The following is a 24611-nucleotide window of genomic DNA, read 5'->3' on the forward strand; positions in this document are numbered from 1 at the left end:
GGGTCCGAGGCAGGGCTTCAAGTTGTTCCTCCCCGACCCTGAGGCGCCTCTCTGTTCTCTCCATCCCCAGGCCTCTTGGTCACCCTGACCGTAATAACAAATAAAAAACACTTGGAAACAGTAAAGACTCAAATGAAAGGTTTCAAATAAAGTGTATGCATGTGTCATGGGTAAGTCACTAAAGGTGACTTCTCTAAATGCGGCAAACACTCGTACAGGGCTCACTCTGTGTCAGGCGCCATGCTAAGCATGACCCCAACAACAACCCTGATGTACTATTGTCACAGGTGCTGCTTTTACTGACATTCTACACATGAGGAAACAGATAAGCAGGTGAAGTGACTTGCCTGGGGTTACGCAGCTAGTGAGTATCTGAAGCTGGATTTGAACTCAGATCTTTAGGACTCCCCTGTGCCACCTACTTGCCTAATACATGTAAAATTCATTCTATTAAAAAGATAAATTTATCTCAGATGAAAATCCAGGGGCTAATGTGCTGCAGATTACAAATGAAAAATACAAAAATTCGATAAAGATTGTCATTTAATATTGCTTTGGGAAAAATTAATTCGAGTTCCTCTCATCTAAATGTAAATGGTTTGGGGAATGTAACTTATCTTTCTTCAGGCTCTTCTGATACTGGTCCAGCCGCAGGTAAAGCTGCTTCAAACTGGGTCTTGAGGCCTCTCAAGTAGAGGCGCAAGCTCTCCGAATCCAGCTGTGAGTTTCTGGCCGCCTGAAGGAGCCTGGTGGCCAGCTGGTACACAGCCCTCTGCCTGGCGACTTCAGGAGAGCTGCTCTGGCTTTGCTGTTCCTTAAAAATACACATGATGGTCATAACGTGCACAGTAGGAGCTTCATTTTATCAAGTGAGGTTGGGCAGTATTCTGGCTAATCTCTTTTCAAGGGTTCAGGAGTTCAACAGGCTGTTTGATGCAGGCTCCTCTTTTCAAACAGCTCAAGACCTAAACAAGTAGCAATTTTTGTCAAACCTAGAAGTAAAATTTTCGTTGAGTTCTTATGACTTTATAACAATTTTTAAATTTTTATTTGAGTAACTTTCTTTAACCAAGCTACGCCTGAAAAAACAGCAGCTCACACTTAGTTTAATTTCAGAAAGGAAAAGGAAAGCCATCAGAAATTGGCATAGTAGGGGCAGAGCCAAGATGGCAGCTGGTTAGCAGGGACTAGAGTGAGCTCTGTTACCGAGTCCCTCCAAAAACCTATAAAAAATGGCTCTGAACCAATTCTAGAACGGCAGAACCCACAGAACAGCAGAGGGAAGCAGGGCTCCAGCCCAGGACAGCCTGGATGGTCTCTGGGTGAGGTCTACCCCACACGGAGCTCGGAGCTGGGAGCTGGGAGCTGGGAATGGAGTGGAGCAGAGCCCAGCCTGAGCGGCGTGGACGATCCAGACCAGAAGCCGGGCGGAGGGGGCCCTAGCGCCCTGAATATGTGAGCTGTGGCAGTTACGAGACTTCTCAACCCACAAACACCAAAGACTGCAGAGAAGGTTAGTGTGAAAAGCTGCAGGAGTGGAAGGAGTTCGCGGTTCGGCTTCCAGCCCCGGGGGCAGCGGAGGTGGGGCAGCTACAGCTGTTGTTACTTCCGGCTCCAGGCCCACCTGGTGGGAGGAATTAAGTGGTGGATCAGAGCAGGGGTGCACAGCCTGCCGAAGATCTAAGCCCAGTTCAGGTTGGGGGTTCTTGGGGAAGGAGCAGTGCGGGTCTGACAGAGCTGGCACCTCCCCCCCAAACGTGGAACATAGAACTCGTTAGTCTACAAGCAGTCATACCCCACTGAAAAACTCAAGGGTCAAGTTAGTTGGTTGGGAATATGGCCAGGCAGCGAAAACGCGCCCAGATTCAGTCTCAGACTTTGGATTCTTTCTTTGGTGACAAAGAAGACCAAAACATACAGCCTACAGAAGACAACAAAGTCATAGAGCCTACAACAAAAGCCTCCAAGAAAAACATGAACTGGTCCCAGGCCATGGAAGAACTCAAAAAGGATTTGGAAAAGCAAGTTAGAGAAGTAGAGGAAAAATTGGGAAGAGAAATGAGAAGGATGCGAGAAAACCATGAAAAACAAGTCAATGACTTGCTAAAGGAGACCCAAAAAAATACTGAAAAATACACTGAAGAAAACAACACCTTAAAAAATAGACTAACTCAAGTGGCAAAAGAACTACAAAAAGCCAATGAGGAGAAGAATGCCTTGAAAGGCAGAATTACCCAAATGGAAAAGGAGGTCCAAAAGACCACTGAAGAAAATACTACTTTAAAAATTAGATTGGAGCAAGTGGAAGCTAGTGACTTTATGAGGAATCAAGATATTATAAAACAGAACCAAAGGAATGAAAAAATGGAAGACAATGTGAAATATCTCCTTGGAAAAACCACTGACCTGGAAAATAGATCCAGGAGAGATAATTTAAAAATTATTGGACTACCTGAAAGCCATGATCAAAAAAAGAGCCTAGATACCATCTTTCAAGAAATTATCAAGGAGAACTGCCCTGATATTCTAGAGCCACAGGGCAAAATAGAAATTGAAAGAATCCATCGATCGCCTCCTCAAATAGATCCCAAAAAGAAATCTCCTAGGAATATTGTTGCCAAATTCCAGAGCTCCCAGATCAAGGAGAAAATACTGCAAGCAGCCAGAAAGAAACAATTTGAGTATTGTGGAAACCCAATCAGAATAACCCAAGACCTGGCAGCTTCTACATTAAGAGATCGAAGGGCTTGGAATGCAATATTCCAGAGGTCAATGGAGCTAGGATTAAAACCTAGAATCACCTACCCAGCAAAACTGAGTATCATGATCCAAGGCAAAATATGGATTTTCAATAAAATAGAGGACTTTCAAGCTTTCTCAGTGAAAAGACCAGAACTTAATAGAAAATTTGACTTTCAAACACAAGAATCAAGAGAAGCATGAAAAGGTAATCAAGAAACGGAAATTGCAAGGGACTTACTAAAGTTGAACTGTTTTGTTTACATTCCTACATGGAAAGATGACGTGTATGATTCATGAGACCTCAGTATTAGGGTAGCTGAAGGGAATATGCATACATATATATATATATGTTTATGTATATACATAAGTGAATGTGTATGTATGTATATATGTATGTGTATATGTATGTATGTGTATGTATGGGTATATATATATGTCTGTTTATATGTGTATGTATATGTATATATGTATATATATATATATATATATGTAAAAGAGAGAGAGCAGACACAGGGTGAGTTGAAGATGAAGGGAAGATATCTGAAAGAAATAAAATGAAATTAAGGGATGAGAGAGCAACATACTGAGAGAGGGAGATAGGGAGAGATAGAATGGGGTGGATTATCTCAAGTAAAGGTGGCAAGAGGAAGCAGTTCTGTGGGAGGAGGGGAGAGGGCAGGTGAGGGGGGAATGAGTGAACCTTGCTCTCATCAGATTTGGCCTGAGGGGGAATACCATACATACTCAGTTGGGTATCTTACTCCACAGGAAAGAAGAGGGAGGAAGATAAAAAAAAATAAAAGGTGGGGGGGGATGATGGAGGGGAGGGCAGATGGGGGTGGAGGTAATCAAAACAAACACTTAGGAAAGGGGACAGGGTCAAGGGAGAAAATTCAATAAAGCGGGATGGGTTGAAAAGGAGCAAAATGTAGTTAGCCTTTCACAACATGAGTATTGTGGAAGGGTTATACATAATGATACATGTGTGGCCTAGGTTGAATTGCTCGACTTCTTAGGGAGGGTGGGTAGGAAGTGAAGAGGGGAGAGAATTTGGACCTCAAAGTTTTAAAATCAGATGTTCAAAAAAAAAAGTTTTTGCATGCAACTAAAAAATAAGATACACAGGCAATGGGGCATAGAAATTTATCTTGCCCTACAAGAAAGGAAGGGAAAAGGGGATGAGAGGGGAGCGGGTGATAGAGGGGAGGGCTGACTGGGGAACAGGGCAACCAGAATATAAGCCATCTTGGAGTGGGGGGGAGGGTAGAAATGGGGAGAAAATTTGTAATTCAAACTGTTGTGAAAATCAATGCTGAAAACCAAATATGTTAAATAAATAAAGTTAAATTAAAAAAAAAAAAGAAATTGGCATAGTGAGACATGGAGCCGCCACAATATTTACGGTAGCCCTCTCTCTGTGTAGCCACAGATACTCAAAAACAAAGTCAATGTCCATCTATTGGGGGACAGCCAAGCAACTCATGGTACATGAATGAATGGTAAGGAAAGACATAAACCAGAACTACAGTGGTCTAAATGGAATGACAACAGTAATCACATAATCGAACTTGAATGCTGTGAAGTTGCAAAGACCAAATTTGGCCCAATAAGAGGTGCAGGCTGTAGTCTGTAGTAGCAATTTGGATTTGAAGATCTTTCCCACCCACTAATAAGCCATGTGACTTGCCTATGTCACAGGAAGCCTAAGACATATGTGGTGGGAAGAGCTTCCGGACAGGAAAAGGAAGTTATGTCACCCAAAATGCTGAGAGAGAGAGAGAGAGAGGTTATGGCTGCTAATGGCTGTAATGGCTGCTACTGGCCGCCCTCGTGATTGTTAGAGCAGAACAGGCTGACTTAGCTGTACTGTGAGTTTGTTTTGGGGACGACCCCAGCAGGGGGTCAGAGAGGTTCTGGAACGGCGAAGCTCCAGGTTGTTATACCGGGTTTTAAGTTCCTTGCTGTTGTGCTAAAGTGGGCTGACTGGCTGCGGGAGCTGAGCATTTGGATACGGGATATGATTTTCTGGTGTCTGAATAAACATTATACTTCTTTTGCCTTCTTTATGAAGGGTCTCTCATACCTTGCAATACAGAGCTACACAGACATATTCGTGATTATTGTTGATGTTGTGTTTATGGCCTTACTGTTTCGTTTGGTGACTAGAAGGATGGGATTGCAAGGTATAAGATCTCTATTTAGAGGTAGAAAGGCTTTAGAAGAAGAAATGGTGGTCCCAGGACGGGAGGATATAACTTATTGCTCCGTAGCAAAGGAATGGTCTCTGTGAGGACTGGAGGCAGAAGCTACAGAGTGGAGGACCCTGAGATTTGGAGCAATGCCTCAGAGAGGTTACTGTTGAGCCAGGAATGAGGATCCCAAGAACAATCTCTAGGCAAGACTGGATCTCTTACTCACAGCCTATCATATTGTATGTGAAAGCAGAGACAGGCTATTACAAGAAAAAGCTCAGGCTCCGACAGTTGCTGAAATGTCTGAGAATACTCAGCCTAGATCACAGCAAGATGGAGAAACTCAGGTGGTAGAACAGCAGGAAGCTAACAGCCTTGTTGTAAATTCAGCTGGAAGGCAGAGGGAGCCAAGGAGGTCAAGACTGTACCTCAGTTCAGCCAAGATCGAGCCTAGCAGGCAGTCTGGTTACCATGGTAACAGGGGCAGAGAATCTAGACAGGAAGATACAATGTCAGAACCACAGGCATGAGGCAATACTTTGTCGTATGGTACTTCTCCCCGAGAGAGTGAGACAGTATCACACCAGGCTTCTCAAAGAGAAGTGTACCTCATAGAGTGGAGAAGGCAGAAAACAGAAGGTGATACTAATCAGTTTAGGCTGGTTTTAGAGGATTTTACATAGCAGGAAATCACAGATATCTTGAGTAGGTTCACCCAGAGAATGGGAGAATCATTAATATCTTGGATGGTGAGAAGATGGAACATGGAGAATGACAGCAGATTATAGATAACTGAATAAAGTGACTCCATCCTCATATACGGCTGTTCCAGATACTGTTACTTTAATAGAAAGGATCCAGAAATATGACGGACTTGGTACGCAGTTACTGATTTGGCCAATGCTTTCGTTACAATCCCAACAGACTCAAAACAATGGGACCAGTTTGCTTTCACGTGGCAGGGCCGACAATATACTTTCACATGCTTGCCACAAGGATATCTGCATAGCCCAATTATTTGTCATAGGATTGTGGCCAAACATTTGGATGAATTAAAGTTACCTGGTGTTCAGCTTACCCCACTGCATAGATGATATTTTGACACAGGGAGAAACTGTAAAAGACATGGAGAAGAGTTTGATTTTAATTGAGCATATGGAAAGCAAAAGATGGGAAATTAACCCTGCAAAGATTCAAGGACCAGCTCAAACTGTAAAGTTTTTGGGTATACAGTGAAATAAAGGACTGTGAGAAATTCTCCTACAAGCTCAACAAGAGATTCACGATTTTCCTAACCCCACCAATAAGAAGGAGGCACAAAAGTTCACAGGACTGTTTGGATATTGGAGGCACCACATTCTACATCTCAGACAAATTGTGAAACCCTTACATAAAGTTACCAGGAAAAAATATGAATTTGATTGGGGACTTGAACAGAGTAAAGCTTTTGAAGAAGCTAAAGCTGCTATACAATTGGCTCTGGATTTATGCCCTATGCAAAGTGGACCAGTGGAATTACAAGTGACTGTACAAGAAGACTATGTGAATTGGAGTTTATGGCAGAAACAACAAAGCCCAAATGTACCCTTAGGATTTTGGTCAAGGAAACTACCTTCACCTAGACTACAATATACACCTTTTGAAAAGCAGTTATTAGCTGCATATTGGGCTTTGGTGGAGATTGAACAACTGACGCTGGGCCATGAAGTGATGTTAAGGCCTGGAATCCCAATTATGACTTGGGTAATGTGTACCCCAGCATCTCACACAACTGGACATGCGCAAGAGGCTAGCATAATTAAATGGAAATGGTATATTCAGAATAGATCGAAGACAGGCAAAAGTAGAGGTTCTGTTCCACATGAATCTATTGCAAGCATTGACACTGATGGAAATGACAAAACCCCTAAACCAAGGCAACAGGTGATACAATCCTTGGTAAAATGGAATGATGAATATAATGGACTGACTGAAGAACAAAAGAAACACGCATGGTTTACTGATGGGACAGCAAAATATTTGGGCCATAAAAGACACTGGAAAGCAGTAGCCTATAACCCATATACTAAGAAAACTGTGGAAAGTACTGGGATAAGTGTAAGTAGTCAATATGCTGAACCTAGGCAGTACATCAAGCTGTTAAAACAGAGAAAGGAGGACAGTGTCACATATTCACTGATTCATGGGCAGTAGCCAATGGGTTAGCTACACAGGTGCCAATGTGGAAACATCAAAATTGGGAAATTCATGGTCAACAAGTTTGGGGCAAAGAATTATGGGAAGATATATAGGACATGTCCTTGCTTACTAATTTGTCAGTTTTTCATGTAGACACTCACGCGCCCCTCACTACGCCAGAACGTGAGTACAATACACATGCTGATTGACTAGCAAAGATTGCTACTGAACATACTGTCCCTACTCTGACACCAACCGATGATCCAGTACTAGTAAAATGGGTCCACCAAACAGCCGGACATTTAGGGGTCCAGGCCACACACCGGTGGGCACAAGATTGAGGTGTTAGTATCTCTTATTCATTGTTAAAGCAAATAACAGAGGAATTTCATATATGTCAATTGGAAAAGGAATGGACAGTTCCTCAGGTAATAACTTGAGAAATAACAAGGGGAAAAGTTCCAGCCTAGATGTAGCAAATATATTATATTGGACCACTATCCCAAGATAAAGGATGCAAATTTATATGTACTTGTACTGACACCTATTCAGGTGTACTAGTGGCTTGTCCTTATAAGAATGGAACCCAGAAAAACACCTGTAAAACTCTAGATATTATAAGTCTGTATTATGAAACCCCAATACAGACTCAATATCAGATATCAAACTGTATTATAAAGCAGCAGTCATCAAAACTACCTGATACTGGCTAAGAAACAGAGTGGTAGATCAGTGGAATAGGTTAGGTACACAAGATGCAGTTGTCAACGACTATAGCAATCTACTCTTTGATAAACCCAAAGAATCCAGCTTCTGGGCTAAGAATTCACTATTCCACAAAAATTGCTGGGAAAGTTGGAAAATGGTAGGGCAGAAACTGGGCATAGACCAGTATCTTACACCATATACCAAAGTAAAGTCAAAATGGGTTCGTGATTTAGATATAAAGACTGATACCATAAGCAATTTTGGAGAGCAGGGAATAGTTTATCTATCAGATCTATGGGAAAGGGAAGAATTCATGACCCAACAATAGATAAAGAGCATTACAAAATGCAAAATGGATAATTTTGATTACGTTAAATTGAAAAGTTTTGTATAAACAAAGCCAATGCAACAAAGATTAGGAGGGAAGCAGAAAATTGGGAGAAAATTTTTACAATCAATGTCTCTGATAAAGGCCTCATACCTAAAATATACAGGGAACTGAGCCAAATTTACAGGAATAAAAGCCATTCCCCAATTGAGAAATGGTCAAAAGATGCGAACAGGCAGTTTTCAGAGGAAGAAAATTGGAGCTATTTATAGTCATATGAAAAAATGCTCTAAATCATTATTGATTAGAGAAATGCAAATCAAAACAACTCTTAGGTACCACATCTCTCCTGTCAGATTAGCTAACATGACAAAACAGGAAAATGATAAATGCTGGAGAGAATATGGGAAAATTGAAATATTAATACATTGTTGGTGGAGTTGTGAACAGAGCCAGCCATTTTGGAGAGCAATTTGGAACTATACCCAAAGAGCCATAAAAATGTGCATATCCTTTGACCCAGCAATACCACTGCTAGGGCTGTATCCCAAAGAGATCACACAAGTGGAAAAAGGGCCCATATATACAAAAATATTTGTAGCAGCTCTTTTTGTGGTGGCAAAGAATTGGAAATGGAGGGTATGCCCATCAATTGGGGAATGGCCAAACAAGCTGTGGTATGTGAATGTAATGGAATATTATTGTGCTATAAGAAATGGGGAAGATACAGACTTCATAATAACCTGGAAAAACCTACACGATACAATGCTGAGTGAGCAGGGCAAAACAGGAGAACATTGTACACAACCACATACATATGGATACTGTGATAACTAACTTTGATAGACTTGGCTCTTCTCAGCAATACAAGGCTCAAAGACAGCTCCAAAGGACTCATGATGGAGAGAGCTAGCTACATCCAGAGAAAGAACTGCGTAGTCTGAACGCAGATTGAGGCATACTACTTGCTCTTTTTTCTCTTCTTTTTAGGTTTTGTTTCTTCTTTCTCATGATTCATTCCGTTGGTCATAATTCTTCTTTGCAACTTGACAATTGTGTAAATAAGTTTAATGCAAAGGTTTTTGTAGAATCTATATCAGACTGCATGCCGCTTTGGGTGGGGAGAAGGGAGGGGAGGGGAAGGAAGAAAATTTGAAACTCAAGAACATGTAGAACTAAGGGTTGTAAACTAAAAATAAACAATCAAATTAAAAAAGAGAAAGAAAAATGAAAAAATATATATAAGGTGCCAAGGGTAGGCTGGCCAAGAAAAGCGAGATGAGGACGGGTGAGGAACATCCCACAGTCTCGCTCGGAGCAGTTGCTCTCTCCCCTTGGTAACTATGACTGAACACAATTTCTGCACATAGTTCTTCTATTTATGGAGAGCAGCTTCTCCTTCAAACAGAAGGCTCACATTTCACCTTCCTCCTAAAGGGAAACTCTAGATGAAGAAATATCTTTAAAATAAAGTTACATGTTTAAAAAATAAGTCCATAGTGTCAAATCTGAATTTTAATATAAATGTTCAACCAAATGATTCTAATGCACCTAATTGTATATTTATTTATTTTTAAACAACCCATAACCCAATTAGAAGCTATGATGATCTGAAGAGAAAACATTTCATGTGACTTTAGGGGATAAAAGAATTATTTTTGCTAAAAAAGTACACTTACCATCATCTGCCTAGTGATCTGAGTTCTAATCTCTTTTGCATATGAGATAATCGACTGTGGGAGTGATGATGCTTCTGCAGCTTTGATCCCTGGAAATATAAAAATGAGGCCATGCCTTATTTCCAGGACTGGAGTTAGTTATTTATACTGGTCAATGTTAACTAATAAAATGGTCTTTTTGTGCCGTCTTGGGGAGGGAAGGGGGAGGGAGGGGAGAAAATCTGGAACTCAAAATTATGTAGAACCATGTGTTGTAAACTAAAAATAAAAATTAAAATTAAAAAAAACTAGACCTGTGCTTTGTGTGGCATAGTAGACAAAGGTCTGGCCCTGAAGTCTGGAAGCCCTGGGTTTGAGTCCTGGCTCTGACACACGGGGGTTGTAGAAACTGCACAAGGCTCTTCACTTCTGGGGGGCTCCAAGAAGGCCACGGGTCACAGATAGAAGTCAGGATAACAAAGGGGTGAAACTCACAAAGACACTTCCTCTGCCCTCCTACGGAGCATGTCCAACAAGACTATCTCTACCTTTTCCACAAGAATGGCCACTGCACTCCAAGGCCCTTAGCAGACCTGGAAGCAAACACTCTGTGCAGGTTTTCTGCTTAAGGACAACCAAAGAGGGGAACTCTGCTAGGTCTCCTAGGGAGCCCCACCCCCTCTCTCCCTCCCTCCCTCCCTCCCTCCCTCTCTCTCTCTCTCTCTCTCTCTCTCTCTCCTCACCTCTCTCTCTACCTCTCTCTCTCATTCTCTCTCTCCATCCCTTTCATTCTCTCTCTCATTCTCTCTTATTCTTTCTCTCCACCTCTCTCATTCTCTCCCTCTCCATCGCTCTCATTCTCTGTCTCATTCCCTCTTCACCTCTCTTTCATTCTCTCTACGTCTTATTCTCTCTCATTCTTTCTTTCTCATTCTCTCCACCTCTCTCTCTCTCTCTCTCTCTCTCTCTCTCTCTCTCTCACCTAGGCTGTCTCTTCCCCTCAATTCTCCTGTCCTTCCTTCTGAAGGCAGCTCAAGTCTGTTGCTGAATAGGTCTACACAATCTTTTCTTAGTCTCATTTTCTCTTCATCCATGAGGTTTGGAGTGAGCAATACAGTGGGACCTAGGAAGGAGATCTGTGCATATATATGGAAGTGTCCTAATTTCAACTGTCAGAGATCTGGGAGGATGGGCTGACAGAGGAGATTTGGGGGACCCTACCCCCTTTCCTGCATCCCTGAAGCAATCCCAGTAAGAAGAGATAAATATTTCTATATCGTAAGAGAGAAAAATTATTGCTAGCCTTCTCTCAAACCAGGGATTCCAAACCTGAGGTTCACAGATTCCCCAAGATTAAAGATTGATTTCAGGAGGTCCGTGAACTTAGATGGAAAAAAATACAACTTAATTTTCGCTAAGCTCCATCTTAAATTTAGCATTTCCTTTTATTACTAATGTAGGCAGCAAATATTATTCTCAGAAGATGTCCTCAGGTCACTGTCAAATGGTCTACGATGCACCCAAAGGTTAAGAACACCAGCCTTAAACACAGTCCTCCAAATACAAGATCTCTGATCTTTTTTAGTGCAAGGATTCCCGACCAGATGCATTCTGAATAAATGAAGCAACATTTGTACAGGCCAACATGATGGTTTTGTCTGACATTTAAAAATACATGTCAGAGATTTTTTTCTTCAAATGGGTCATAATCTTAGCTAAAATAATTTGCACTAATAAACCTCAGATTTTTAAGAAGATTGGAAACTCTCTCTCATCTCTCTAGTCTTACGTATTTGTTACATGGAAAATTTGGTACGGAAACATCGGTTCTAGTCTGAGAATATTCCATCACTTGCTTGTGCATTTATTCCCTTTGGAATTATGTTATAAAATATTAGAGCACTGGGGAATGTGAATAGGACACAGATCCGATATCCGGCCCCTGCTGTCAAAACTTGGTGTAGGGAACAGGAATTTTCCATTTAGAAACACCTTAAGCACTAGATCTATGATTTAACTGCTACAGAAAACTATCAGCTCAAGAGATGCGGGCCTGGAGCAGCGGTCCCAAACCACTAATCTGGACACAAGGATTCCCCCTAGTAACAACGTCTGGGTTCTACTGTATTTTTGTTTGTTCTGTTAAATGTCTCTATTTGTTAAACAATCCGCTTTGGCCTTGGGGCGTATTGCAGGGCCTTTTTAACCCCGAGCCCTGAGGGTGTGTGTGAGAGGCTGGCCTTCGGGACCAGGCCTCTCTGGTCAGAGGCCAGCTCTTAGTCCACTGCTCCAAGCCCCTTTTCTTCTAGTCTATGATAAACTGCATTTGTCTGAAACTTTATAGATGCTTTAAGTGTTTACACAAGATTACATGGTTCATCAAAGGCTCAAAATTCAATTAAATTCTTTAAATAAAAGTTGGGCGTTTACAAGAAAAATTAGCCCAGAGAAAACACACTTAGCTCAGGAACAACTGGGTTTGACTGAAGCTGGCCATCCCATCTTCAGAGCATTTATGTGGACAAAAGTATTTGAAATACCATAATTTTTTTCTTCTGTGTGTCCTTTAGAAAGTCTGTAGGTATAAGTGATTGAATCTCTGTTTCTTCTGCTGCTTCTCACATGTTGCACTTCAAAATGGATATTTTCAACATTGGGAAAGAAGACATCCATTTGGCACAGCTCCAGGAAATGTGTAGCAAACAGTGTGAACGCCTGCAGTTGGGACCAGAAACTCCACATTAGGCCTTGTCAAACGAAGTAAGTGATTCCATTCAAGCAAACAAGAATTTTATAGTCCCTCGACCGTAATCCACCAACGTAAGTGAGGGCTGGAGAATCGCGCTCTGTCTATTATGACATACTTGGACGGTTTACCCTTAAACAAACAACATTTCCCGAGCGTGTATTTGTGTGTGTATGGGATGGTAGAAGCCCTGGGATCTCACTGGGATTTTCCCAGTACCAAACCAACCAATCCATCAGCATTTCTTAAGGGCCCACTAGGTTCCAGGTGCTCTACAACACATTGCCTCTCTACCAGAGTGCATCCCCAGATCAAGGTCCTGGAGGGTTGTCTGGGTCCCTGAGAAGGGCAGTAACTTGCCAGCCACTCCCCCAGCCAGGGGGTATCAAAGCATGCGCACCAAAGTTGTCCTAACTCAAAATCTATCTCTCTTTCCTCATACATATAGACCCATGCGAACAAACACATCTATGTTAAATCATTGGGGAAAAAAAGATGATGTTTCTCAATAACCTAAAAGGAAATGTTTTAGCCCACATATATTTCATCTATAAATGCCTCCTGAAAATATACTACATCTGTCAACCCTAGAAAGCAGGTGCCTCAGCACACTTCTGCAGGTCTCCCTATGCCTTTTGAAATCTTCCTCTTGGTGGATTTTCACTACCTGCCTCCCCCCAGCCAGTGCCACATCCACAACGTGGATGGGACATCCCAAATGCAGCTCTTCCAAAGGATAGAGGTGAAGACTCTCTCCCACCTCCTAACTCCACGGTATCTCCTATTTGCTTATGCATTTATCGGATTCTGTTTTCTATTATGTTTATTTGTGTCTTCACCTTTCCAACTAGACTAAGTTCTTTCATTGTACAGGGAACCAGCTGGTTATCAGTCCAGTAGGACCCACGTTCAAATCCCTCCTCAAACACACAGGATCTTGGGATAGTTAATTAACCTCTGTCTGCCTCAGTTTCCTCTTCCATGACATGGGGATAATCAAAGCACCTCCCTCTCTCAGGGTTGTTGGGAAACACGAAAGATAACAGATGTAAAGGAGTTTGCTATATAGATTTTATCTGTTATTATTACTTATATTTATCCTGTTTTTCTTCTCATGTTCTGCACATGTAAGGTTATTGATGAAGTGAATTATTAATTAAACTTCAGAGGAGATGCTAGTTGAAAAACTAAAATGTTTAAACCTTCCTTTCACATTCTGTACATGTTTCCTTTATAATGAATCCCCTTCTTTCCCCACCACCATCATAGGCAGAGACAGGACACATGAGGAAGGCTTTAAGAAGTGAGTGATGAGTCATTAAAGAGTTTATCAGTGGGAGGGCGGTGAATCATTTGTTTTTAAATGACAGGTGAAATGGCTCTCATGAATATGGCCAAATAAAGATCCTAAGAAAATAATCTATTAGAAACCGATCCAGGATTCACACCACAATACAAATAACGGGCATTTCTGTAGATCTTTAAGTTTGTGAAGCGCTTCATATACTTATCCCCAGTTTGCAGACAAGAAAATTAAGACAGAGAGATGCAAGTGACCCACTCAAACGTAGAATCTGAAACCAGGTCTCCCAGATTTCAAGTCCCACGCTCAGCTCATCAGCAAGGCTTGAAGAAATGAACAACTATCAGACTCAAATAGGAGACAGAAATACAAATAAAACTAAATAGACTAACAGGAAAACACCTAAGAAAACTTTGGTTATAACAGTACATTGATCAAGCATGCTACCAAAAGAGGTTAGAAGTTTATCAAACACTAACACTTTGCAAATTTCACACCCTAAATCAGTTGTACCAACTCTAGTAAACCCCACTTGACTAAATGTCTCAAAAGCAGCAGAAGTCTAAATCTATGAGCCCATTGTTAATTTAAGGCTCATTACTCAATATGTAAATTAATTATAATTCTTATTTTTTTTCTATCCCCACTATTACTATCTTATTAACAATTCTATCAAAGAAGTGAAATTTGGAGTTCACATTTTTCAGCCACCTCCAGAAGTTTTATGCTATCTGATGAAACGCTAAGGGATACTTTACTACCCAGGATTGCTAAGGGACTTTATTTGTGAGCAATGTCCATTAAAGCCAGTTAGATGCTTGTCCAGATGAAACAAGTTACATCAAAAAGTAATGAATGAATATATAAGAAACATAGAAGAGTACCTTCAAGCTGAGCAGATATTCACAGACTGCGTAACAAATGCCGATGCCTTCCTCGGTATTAGTACCTCTGCCAAGCTCATCAATTAAGATGAGTGATCTGTCATTAGCATTATGGAGTATATATGCTATCTAGGGAAAAATATTTTAAGATTACTCACTTCAGCAACGAAGCTGTCAGGATGATAAAAAACAAAATTAGAAAAAATACAGATTATTAATTCATCTGAAATGAAGCTTTACTGAGAAATCTGCCACAGAATAAACGATTACTTTTCTTCTTAAATTTGAGGCCAATAATTAGAACGGTAATTAGAATATTAATGGCTGACGGGCATATAAAATGCACTGCATGTGTGCAAGAGACAACACAAAGAGCAAGTAGCCAACATTTAAATTACAGTGTCTTAGACTGAGTGGAAGAAAATAAAGCAATAAATTTCATTTTATGCTAAGTGAGGGGGGACTAAAGATACTAATGACTTATAAATTTCTATCATTAAATATCTGACTTTTCAAATTTATTTTAACATAGTTAAAACTAGCATAACCGCAAAGACAACTACAGGAAAAATTATACCAGTATGGAAATTCACGGCTAACCCAATCCAATTTAAATCCCCAAACCAACAAACCCAGAAGACTTTCTCAAAAGGACACCAAATACAAGTCTTATTCATGGAGTGATATCATTACAGGAGAGAGATCAGCTTCTCTATCAAAAGAATTCCATTCTATTTGTGACATCATGCAGCCATAATCTGATGTAGCAGGCTTCATGAATCGTGTTATTTTCCTGTTAAACTAAGCTTCTTAAAGGCACAGACTATCAATCAACGAATCAGCTATTTATTATGCATTTCCCATGTGCTGGGCATGGTTCTAGGCCCTGGAGATAAAGACAAAATCAAAACCTATGTGAACTAACATTCTAATGGGAAAAATCATACATGGGCATTTTTTTAAAGCATATACAAGGCAACTTGGGGAGGAAGGCTGGGGGAACTACGACAGGCCTTATCTAGAGAGGGATCTTGAAGGGAAACCAGGGATTCCCTTGGAGAGAAGTAAGAGTATTCCAAGCATGGAAGACAGTCAGTAAGATCAGTCACTCATTCTCAATCAATGACTGAATCAGTCAAGTGCTCCCTATGTGCCCGGCCCTGTTCTAGGCACTGAGAACACAAGTGCAAAGAATGACACAATCCCTGCTCTGAAGGAGCTCCTAGTCTATCACAGACAGGTGTTGGTATGTCTGCATTAAGTATGCTGACGCAGAGTAAACACAGGAAAAGGTCGATCCCAGGGACCGGACTCGATGTACCCGAGCCTTGGAGACCCTGTGAATGAAAGCTCAGGCGTTCTTCCCTCGAAGGCAGAAGATGTGAGAGAGAGGAAGCATGCTGAGGGGTGGCCAGGTCCTTGGATGGTGCCTGAGTTAAGCCAGGGATACAGTCTACAAAGCATCGGAGACTGAGCAGCCACCCAGAGCAGTCTACAGGAAGGGGTGGATAACCAAGCCGGGGCCTCTGTTCTTTAAAAGGGAGAGATTCATCTATCCTCCCCAGTCACTGTGGCCCTTAAGAGATGGCTCACTTTCATGATTTTGTAGGTGTTTTCAAAAGAGCTTCTTCACTGTGTGTGCCAGGAGGTGGGGAGAGGAATAGCTTGAGTGGGACTATGGGGCACGGAGGGAGAGGGGGCGCCTTCTATCTAAATCACCGGAGGTTGGGGAGTTTCCTAGCCGAGAGAACGAGGGTCTAGGAATTTGTTGGGGGTTTTAAGTGGATCTAATTGTAATCGGCCTCCTCTGTAACACGACGTATTTTATTTTATGCGTTTACACTATTATCCTGAGAAGGGATCTGTCGGTTTCAGCAGGCTGACTGCCCGAGGGATCTGTCCATGACATGCACATGTTCTAGATGCCCTGGCCTAGAACAATGCCTGACATAGCAGGTTCTTAATAAATGCACGATTGAGGAGTCCTTCACAATCATGTTGAAATAATCTTCCTCACTCCTAGAGCTGGTTAGGCCCTTCCCTGGCTCCAAAGCCTGGTGGTCAAGGTTCCCGGCCAACCATCAGTCCTGCCCACTTTCTGGCACCCGAGCCCAGCTAATATCCCCGGCCTTACAAAGAAGCTGGTTCTGCCCCTTTCTGAGGCACTAACTGTAACCTGCAATGCTGTCTGATCTGTGGACTGTGAAGTCGAGGAATCCTGGGCCCGCATCTCATCCAGATTTTGCGTATTCCCTAGCTCCTAACACAGACCTCTAAAAACAGCAGGTGCAGAATGTTTTTGAATGAATGAACTCACACCCCCAGCAGAGAATAAGTCAATCCATGCTGTATAAATGACATACACCTGCAATGCAAGTGAAGCTAAAACATTTGCAGGAAATTGCACAGTCAGAAACCATCCAAATGGTTCCTGCCTCCGGGGCTGGCCAAGGAGGCCGGTTTGACTGCCCTTCGATTCTTTCAGATGACTGGAGACTCAGCCAGTGCATGAAAGGGAGGTGAAGGAGGCAAAACTGTTTAAGAGAAGAGAAAGTTTTGTCACTGCAAATTAAAGCACAATTAAAAGACACTTGCCACCAATCCAATATTTTAAAATCAAGCCAAGTAAGAACAACGTAAAAGGTATAAGTAATTACAGAAAGTGTGTTTTGGGGAAACAAATTATTTTTGCATGTTCCATAAAAAATGGATATGCTTTCTAACTAAATGACGGTATCTTCTCTCACACGCTGTGTCACCTAACTGATAAATGAGGGGGTTGTGTTGGACCACCTTCTGCCTCTTAGCGTTCAGCCTGTTTCAGCAGGAGCCCAGTCCACTGAATGGCACCCAACTATCTAAAAGCTGAATCCAATCAGTTCCTGATATCAGAAGGATTTAACTTGGTACCTCTTTCATTTCCTTCATAAATGTTGAAGAATTTGTTTCTAGAGCATCATCCATACTGATTCTAGTGAAAATTTGTTCAGTGATTCTAAACGAAGAATATTCTGCTGGGACAAATGAACCTGGAAAATTAAGAAAAGCTGTTACGTATGCATACATTCAAAGCAAAAAAAATTATTTTATAAAAAACAAATTAGTAATAACTTTTTTTCCTCTCTATGGCACAAGATTTAATATATATACTTAGAGAGACCAAATTTTAAAGGTATTAGTTACATGAAAAAGAATGAAAAGAAGTGAAAATTAAAGGAAAAAAATTTTAAAAGGAAGAAATTCATTTTAGAAGAGCAAATGAAGTTTCATTCAAAAATGTTATAGCAAATGTGACTAGGAAACATTGCCTACTACACAGCAGAAGAATGTCAGAAGAAAAACCCACTAAGTGTTCATCCATAAAACAAAGTTACTGCCCCTGAGGACACGATGTCAACTCCACCAGGTTTTATATCCCTCTCTTGAAAGCAGATCGCAACGGCCCAACATATAAACCTGCTCTGTATAAAGAATGAGACCACAAAATGCACTTTAATTCAACTGGAAGATAAAGGCATGCCATTATCTGCATATAAAAAATGGTCAGCATTCAAATTTGTGGGAAAAAAAAAATTCCATCCTCAAATACAAATGGGCAACATCAGAGAGAAAATAGTAGCTCATTAAATCCTGAAGGAGAATAAGCTTTTCCCCTCATAAATTCATTGTCCAAGCTGGCAAGAGACAAGCCTAAGAAAGGCTTAAAAGCAACATTTTTTTAAAAAATTGTCCTCGAAGGGTCCACCAGATGAAATGAGATTTCATCTGTATAGGGCACTCCTTCCACTGATACACACAATTTGTCAGTAATTTTATAGGGTTACATCATTGTCTGGGGCCCTTGCCCATGGTCACACATCTGCAACCCATTAGAGTCAGAACCTGAACCCTGATCTCCCTAACTCCAAGGCTGCCTATTGCCTCTTTTTTTTTAAAGAAACCAGGAATACCAGCTATATAATTATATCAGGAAATGTATAATTGTATTAGGAAAGAGCTAAGAAAAATTAAGATAAGTTTTAAAAGAAAAATTTGTTTTACACTAATGATCTAAAGTTGTCTAATATCAAACAATAAGGGAAAATAAATGTGTATTCTGACAACTGAATATCTGAAGTCATCACTGGGTAAGTAACCACAAAGGGAAGGTACAATCTTTTTATTCCACTGGGAAGTCTGGGGGTCTGGGGCTGGGTTCTAGTTCTGTTCTCCTGGTAGTAAGCCATGGAGCCTGGCAAAGTCAGTTCAACTCTCTTGGATTCCTTCACACATAAGGTGAAGGTAAAGGTACCCACTTTGCACATCCACAGCCTCCTGACCTGTTTCTCTTCTTGCTTCCTTTGCACTCCCTGGGGGCAGATCAGTACCAAATGGGCAGCCATGGAGGCAGAGAGAAGGTAGCATGGCAGCTCTGTTCACTGGTTGCACCTCCTGTCCTTGGCCTCGGGGAATATTTGTGGGGACTGCTCAGGGCAGCCTCGCTCCCTGCCACCACACCACTCCTCCCAGATTGTCCTCGGATGAGGCCTTGAGATGCTGTTTAGGAACGAGACTGACACCGAGGGATGGACTCTGACAGGAACTGAGGAATCTAAGCCAAGTGTGCTGGACAGCGAGGATCACAGACTTCAAGGAAGACTAGCAGAAGCGTTCATCCAAAGGACTAACTATCTCATCGTGGAGTTTCTGCTGGTTTTCTCTGGCTGCCTGGCTGTGCTGACATTGTGGGCTTCAATTCCAGGAACCAAACGTCTTTCAGGCTCCGTGGCAGCTGCAGCCAGGGTTGGTAACAGAAGAGTCAGGGCCTGGCTGAAGGCCAGAAAGTGAGCAGAGACCAGCACAGTAAACTCGGCACCCCCATGCCCAGGGGCAGCCGGCAGGCTGCAGAGATTCCTGGTACAGCTGGGCCACAATCCCCATCCAGGGCCACTGCCAGAGGACACATGTGGCTCTGGAGCTCCACAACATGAACTGCCTCGGCCAAGCACATGCCTTAGATGCATGTTTCTTACAAGCTGCCCTTCATGTGTGTACCCATGTTAGCTACATGCATGTCCCTCCTCCATAGGGCAATGTGCCCGTGTGTGTGCAGGGATAACCTTTCACATCATTTGTTATTCTGGGCTCTTTGATTCAATGTCTTTTGTTTTAGTACTGACATGTACATATATTGGTGGGAACCTGTAAGCTATGGATTTGAGGGGTGCCAGCTCCCTGCTGTGTGAGGGCCCAAGGGGAAGGAGTGTCTAAAATTACGGGTGTTTTTGGCATAGTCATGTTCGAGAGTTTGATGCTGAAATTTAAGAAGCTGTCACCTTATCTACAATCTACTAAATGACTCATCTCACCTTAGCAAGTCCCTAATGCTGCTGCCAATTCCTTTCCCATCTCCGTCATGTCCCAGGCCTTCTCTGCTCAAGCCTCCAGGCAACTGCTTCCTCTCCCTCCTGCACAGAGAACCTCCCCACTCACTCCCCAGAAGACAGAGGATTTCTGCTCAGCGCTCCTCTCTCCTGTCTGCCCGATCTCAAAACCTTCCCACATCATTCTCGATTCTTGTGCCCAGGGTCTGGCCTCCTGCAGAAGCCTTTCCAGTCAATCGTTTTCCTATTGGCATAATCTCTTTGTGTGTTGGGGGGGGGGGGTGGGAGGGATGGGGGGGCGGTGTTCTGTATGTGTGTGTTGTGTGTGTATATGTTGTGTATGGGCATGTGTGTGTTTTGTGTGTGTATGTGCGTGTGTATTGCGTATGGGCATGTGTGTGTGTGTGTGTGTGTGTGTGTGTGTGTGTGTGATCGTCACACTGGCTTTCCTCTTGCTATAAACACTCAGAGATCTCATTAAAATTCTTCCCCTGACCCCGCCCTCCATTTACACTCTTCTACATTTCTTCCTTTCCTTGACAAATAACATGAAAGAGCTGTCTACAATTGTGACTTCATTTCCTGCTCAAGCCCTTTCAATCTGGTTTCTGACCAATCACTCGACTGAAACAGTTCTTTCCAAAGTTATCCATTTTCTGTTTCTTAAAGTTATATATTTTAAAATCACCAAAATCTGCCTTCTCACTCTTTCATCCCAACTCCCACCTCCAAAATGTCACAAACATGATCGTCAAGCAAAGCTCCTTCCCACACTCTCCATGGGCCAAAAATGCCCATCTCCCCCTCCACTCTGAGTCCTTCATCTCCCAGTTAGGAGGCGGGGAGTATGCTTCATCTTTAGTCCCCTGGAATCCTGGCTGGTCATGAAGAGTTCCTAATTCTTTCAAGCTGTTTGTCTTTACCGTGTTGTCACTGAACAACTGGTCTCCCGATTCTGTTCACTTCATTCTGCGTTGGCTCGTGTAAACCTTCCTAAGATTCTCTGAAAGCACCCCCTCCACCATTTCTCATAGCACATTGCCCAGCCATTCCCAATTTATGGGCACCCCTTGAGACTTCCTTTCTTTGTCACATCAAACAGTTATAATTTTGTATGTCCTTAGTTAAAGGTTGTTTAGTCTACCTTCACTCTAATTCCTCCTTCTCCCCTTTCTCTCTCATTTCCCTGATGAATGAAATGTGTTTCTGTATACAACTTTGTATGTGTGTATTTTTCCCTCCTTTGACCAGTTCAGAGGACTTAGCCACTCCCCCATACCTTTACTGTTTGCTTAGATGCCTACTAGCATACCCTAACTTTGTTAAATAACTCCCCCAACCCTCCTGTCCCTTCTCCACCTCACACTTTGTCCCCCCCCCCCCCCCCCCCCGCCGCCCACTCTTCTTCCTCTCCTCCCTAGTCTTTTAAGTTCATCAGGCTGCAAGAGAACTTCTCTCAGGCTCTGTGTAATGAGACTCTCTCAAGGACCCCTGGTGATGACAAGGCTCAGAGAGGGCATGTGGATCACCACCCCATATCAGAATGGAAGCAGTCTATGCTTGTTTAGTCAGTTATCACTGATTATTTATCTATTTGGTTTTATGTTTCTCTTCACTCCTGTGTTTGTACTTCAAAGTTTCTCTCCAGCCCTCTCTGGCCTTTCTACCAGGAATTCTGAGAAGTCCTCTATTTCACTAAAAATCCATTTTTTCCCCTGTATCATTATACTTAGTTTTACTGGATAAGTTACTCCTGGCTGTAACCCCATGTCCTTTGCCTTCTGACATATCATACTCTGAGCTTTTTGCTCCTTCGTGGTGGTGGCCTCTAAATCCTGTGGGACCCTGACTGTGGCTGCTGGGTATTTAAAGTCTTTCTTTCTTTGCAGTATTTTTTCTTTGACCTGGAAGTTCTGGATATAGGCTGTGATATTCCTGGGAGTTTTCATTTTGGAGTTTATCTTAGGAGGTGACCCCAGGGGTTTCTTTCAGGTTCTACTTTCCCCTCTGGTTCCAAGCGATCTAGAAAGTTTTCTTTGAAAATTGCCTGAAATAAGATGTCTGGGCTCTTTTTTTGGACACGGCTGGTCCCACCAAGTTCATATCCACATGTGGCATGACTCTTGGATAAGCTGTCTGTCATCTCAGCTTCCACTGGGCTGGGGTCCTGGATCATTCACTGTTCCTCATGGCATCAACACTACACTGAGACACCTGACCTAGACTCTGAGTTCCAGATTCCTGTGACTCTCCTAAATTTCTGAAACTTCCGAGGTCATATGGTTTCACACTAGACACTGGAAACTAAGGAATCACCAATGAAGCCAAAAGACAAGCCTTTATGAATGCCTGCACTGACCAGAACCAGCTACCAAATGTGGCTGTGGATGACTGGCAGCTTGAGGGGGGCCCCTGCTTTGGTGCAGCCTTCTACAGTTCTCAGTGTGGTCTGTCCCATGTACACAGGCAGAACTCAATAAATGCTTACTGAGAGAGTAGGGAGTATTCAAGGACTACTAAGAACAGTTACTGTAATTCTACATAAAAGGAGTGATCTCAAGTTGTTTCTGGAAGCCTAGAAGTTAAGCTTTTGACACTAAAGGATTTAGATAGACGGTAAGGTGAGCATCCATAGAACAAATGGTCACTTACCAATTTGGGCCATAATCTGACAAAGAGCTATTTGCTTCAAATATGTCGATTTCCCACTCATGTTTGGCCCAGTAACGATGATGAAATTGCTCCCCTCGGTAATGTAAGTATTGTTAGCCACAGGCCTTTCCATAGATATCTTCTCAAGGATAGGGTGCCAGCCCTGTTTGATGGCTAATGTGTCAGTGAATTCAGGTCGAACTAAAGGGAAAAAAGGAAGATTTTAAAATATCAACATAGAACATTTAGACTTTTTCCTTTCTATATTTAAAAAAAAAAGGCTATGTGGTAGAGCGGAAACAGCCGATGTGGAGTCACGGCTGACTCCTAGCTCTGCCATTTATGACGAGTGTAACCGTGGGCCACTTGACTTCTCTGGGCCTCAGTTTCCACATCTGAAAAGCAAAAGGTTTGCACTAGGTGACCCCTGGGGTCTCTTCTAGCTCAAACCTAAGATCCTATGAATAAGCTCTCTTTGAAACACAAAAGGACATTTTATGCTTTAGATGGGTTTTTACCCTTTCCTTCAGTTTAACTTTCCTTAAGTCTATGGTGTGGGGTTACCAATCCAGATGCTCTGAAAATGTGGTATCTAGAACCAAACACAGTACTCTAGATGTGGTCTAACCAGGGCAGAATAGAAGGGAACAATTTACTGGATATTCTTATTCTCTCTCTCTCTCTGTCTGTCTCTGTCTCTCTGTCTCTCTCTATTTCTCTCTCTCTCTCTGTCTCTCTCTCTCTGTCTCTCTCTGTCTCTGTCTCTCTCTCTGTCTCTCTCTCTCTTTCTCTCTCTCTCTCTGTCTCTGTCTCTGTCTCTCTGTCTCTGTCTCTGTCTCTCTGTCTCTCTCTGTCTCTGTCACTCTCTCTCTCTCTCTGTCTCTCTCTCTGTCTCTGTCTCTGTCTCTCTCTGTCTCTCTCTCTCACCTCTAAAATTATTGGCTCACGTCAAGTTTGGGGTCTCCTAAAACCTCCAGGTCTGTTCCAGAGGACTGACAGTCTCTCCTCAGCTCCCTAATCCTGCACTTTTGAAGACAACTTTTTGATCCTACTAAACTTCCCCTTATTAGATCCAGGGCATTGTGCCAGTCCAGTTCTATCAGTTACACCTCCCAATAAGCATGCCATTTATGGCCAGCTTCTGCCTTCTAGGCATGCGTTTTTAAGTAAGCTGTCAACTGGTCCACATAGTTCTGTTTGGATAGCTCTCCTTTTTTCCTCCTTGGAATGATTTGGGTATTATTCAAAATTTGGTCTTGGGAGTTTCCCATTCTTCCCAGTCTCACTTGCCCTTAAAGAAATTTAGGCCATGGTATCCCACCCAGCTAGACTCACATAGAAGTCATTGATGGTTCTGAGGTCTCCAATGGGGCGCTCCAGGGATTCGTGATGGGCCCCGTGCTGTTTAACATCTTTTATCAATAACTTGGATAAAGCCACATCTGGAACCCTTATTGAATTTGCATACAACACAAAGCTGGGAGGGACAGCTAATCCAGAAGATAACATAATTGTAATCCAAAAAGTTCTCAACAGGCTGAAAATAATGACCTGAGATTTAATAGCAAGGAAAGTCTTACCCTTGAATTTAAGAAAGTGCAAGCACAAGATGGAGCCAGCACATTTAGTCAGCAGTCTATCTGAAAAAGATCTGGGGCCTTTAGTGGACTGTAAGGTCAATATGAGTTAACAGCGTATTCAAGTAGCCAAAAGTGATCATGTAACTTCAGGCTATGTTAGGACAGAGTTTCTAGGAATAAGGAGGTAACGGTCCTGCTCTATTCTTCCCAGCTCGCCTCACATCGAGGGCACTGTGTTCAGTTCTAGGCAGCTCAATTTAAGCAGAAGAACTTCCAG

At 42.3% G+C, this 24611-nt stretch overlaps 1 protein-coding gene across 1 annotated transcript in view; it reads right to left on the reverse strand.

Moving 5' to 3' along the window:
• Positions 1–518: 518 nt before the first annotated feature.
• Positions 519–24611, reverse strand: part of MSH4 (mutS homolog 4) — a 103197-nt gene continuing 79104 nt past the window's right edge. Inside the window, exons 15-20 of the mRNA XM_036754139.1 lie at positions 22755–22955; positions 17650–17768; positions 14740–14868; positions 12347–12521; positions 9828–9916; positions 519–814 (exon numbers count right to left, since the gene is read on the reverse strand). Of these exons, the coding sequence (XP_036610034.1) occupies positions 614–814; positions 9828–9916; positions 12347–12521; positions 14740–14868; positions 17650–17768; positions 22755–22955 (914 nt within the window). The 3' untranslated portion in view covers positions 519–613. The remainder of the gene's footprint in view (positions 815–9827; positions 9917–12346; positions 12522–14739; positions 14869–17649; positions 17769–22754; positions 22956–24611) is intronic.

Source organism: Trichosurus vulpecula, chromosome 4 (assembly GCF_011100635.1).
Source record: "Trichosurus vulpecula isolate mTriVul1 chromosome 4, mTriVul1.pri, whole genome shotgun sequence".
NCBI classification, from domain to species: Eukaryota; Metazoa; Chordata; class Mammalia; order Diprotodontia; family Phalangeridae; genus Trichosurus; species Trichosurus vulpecula.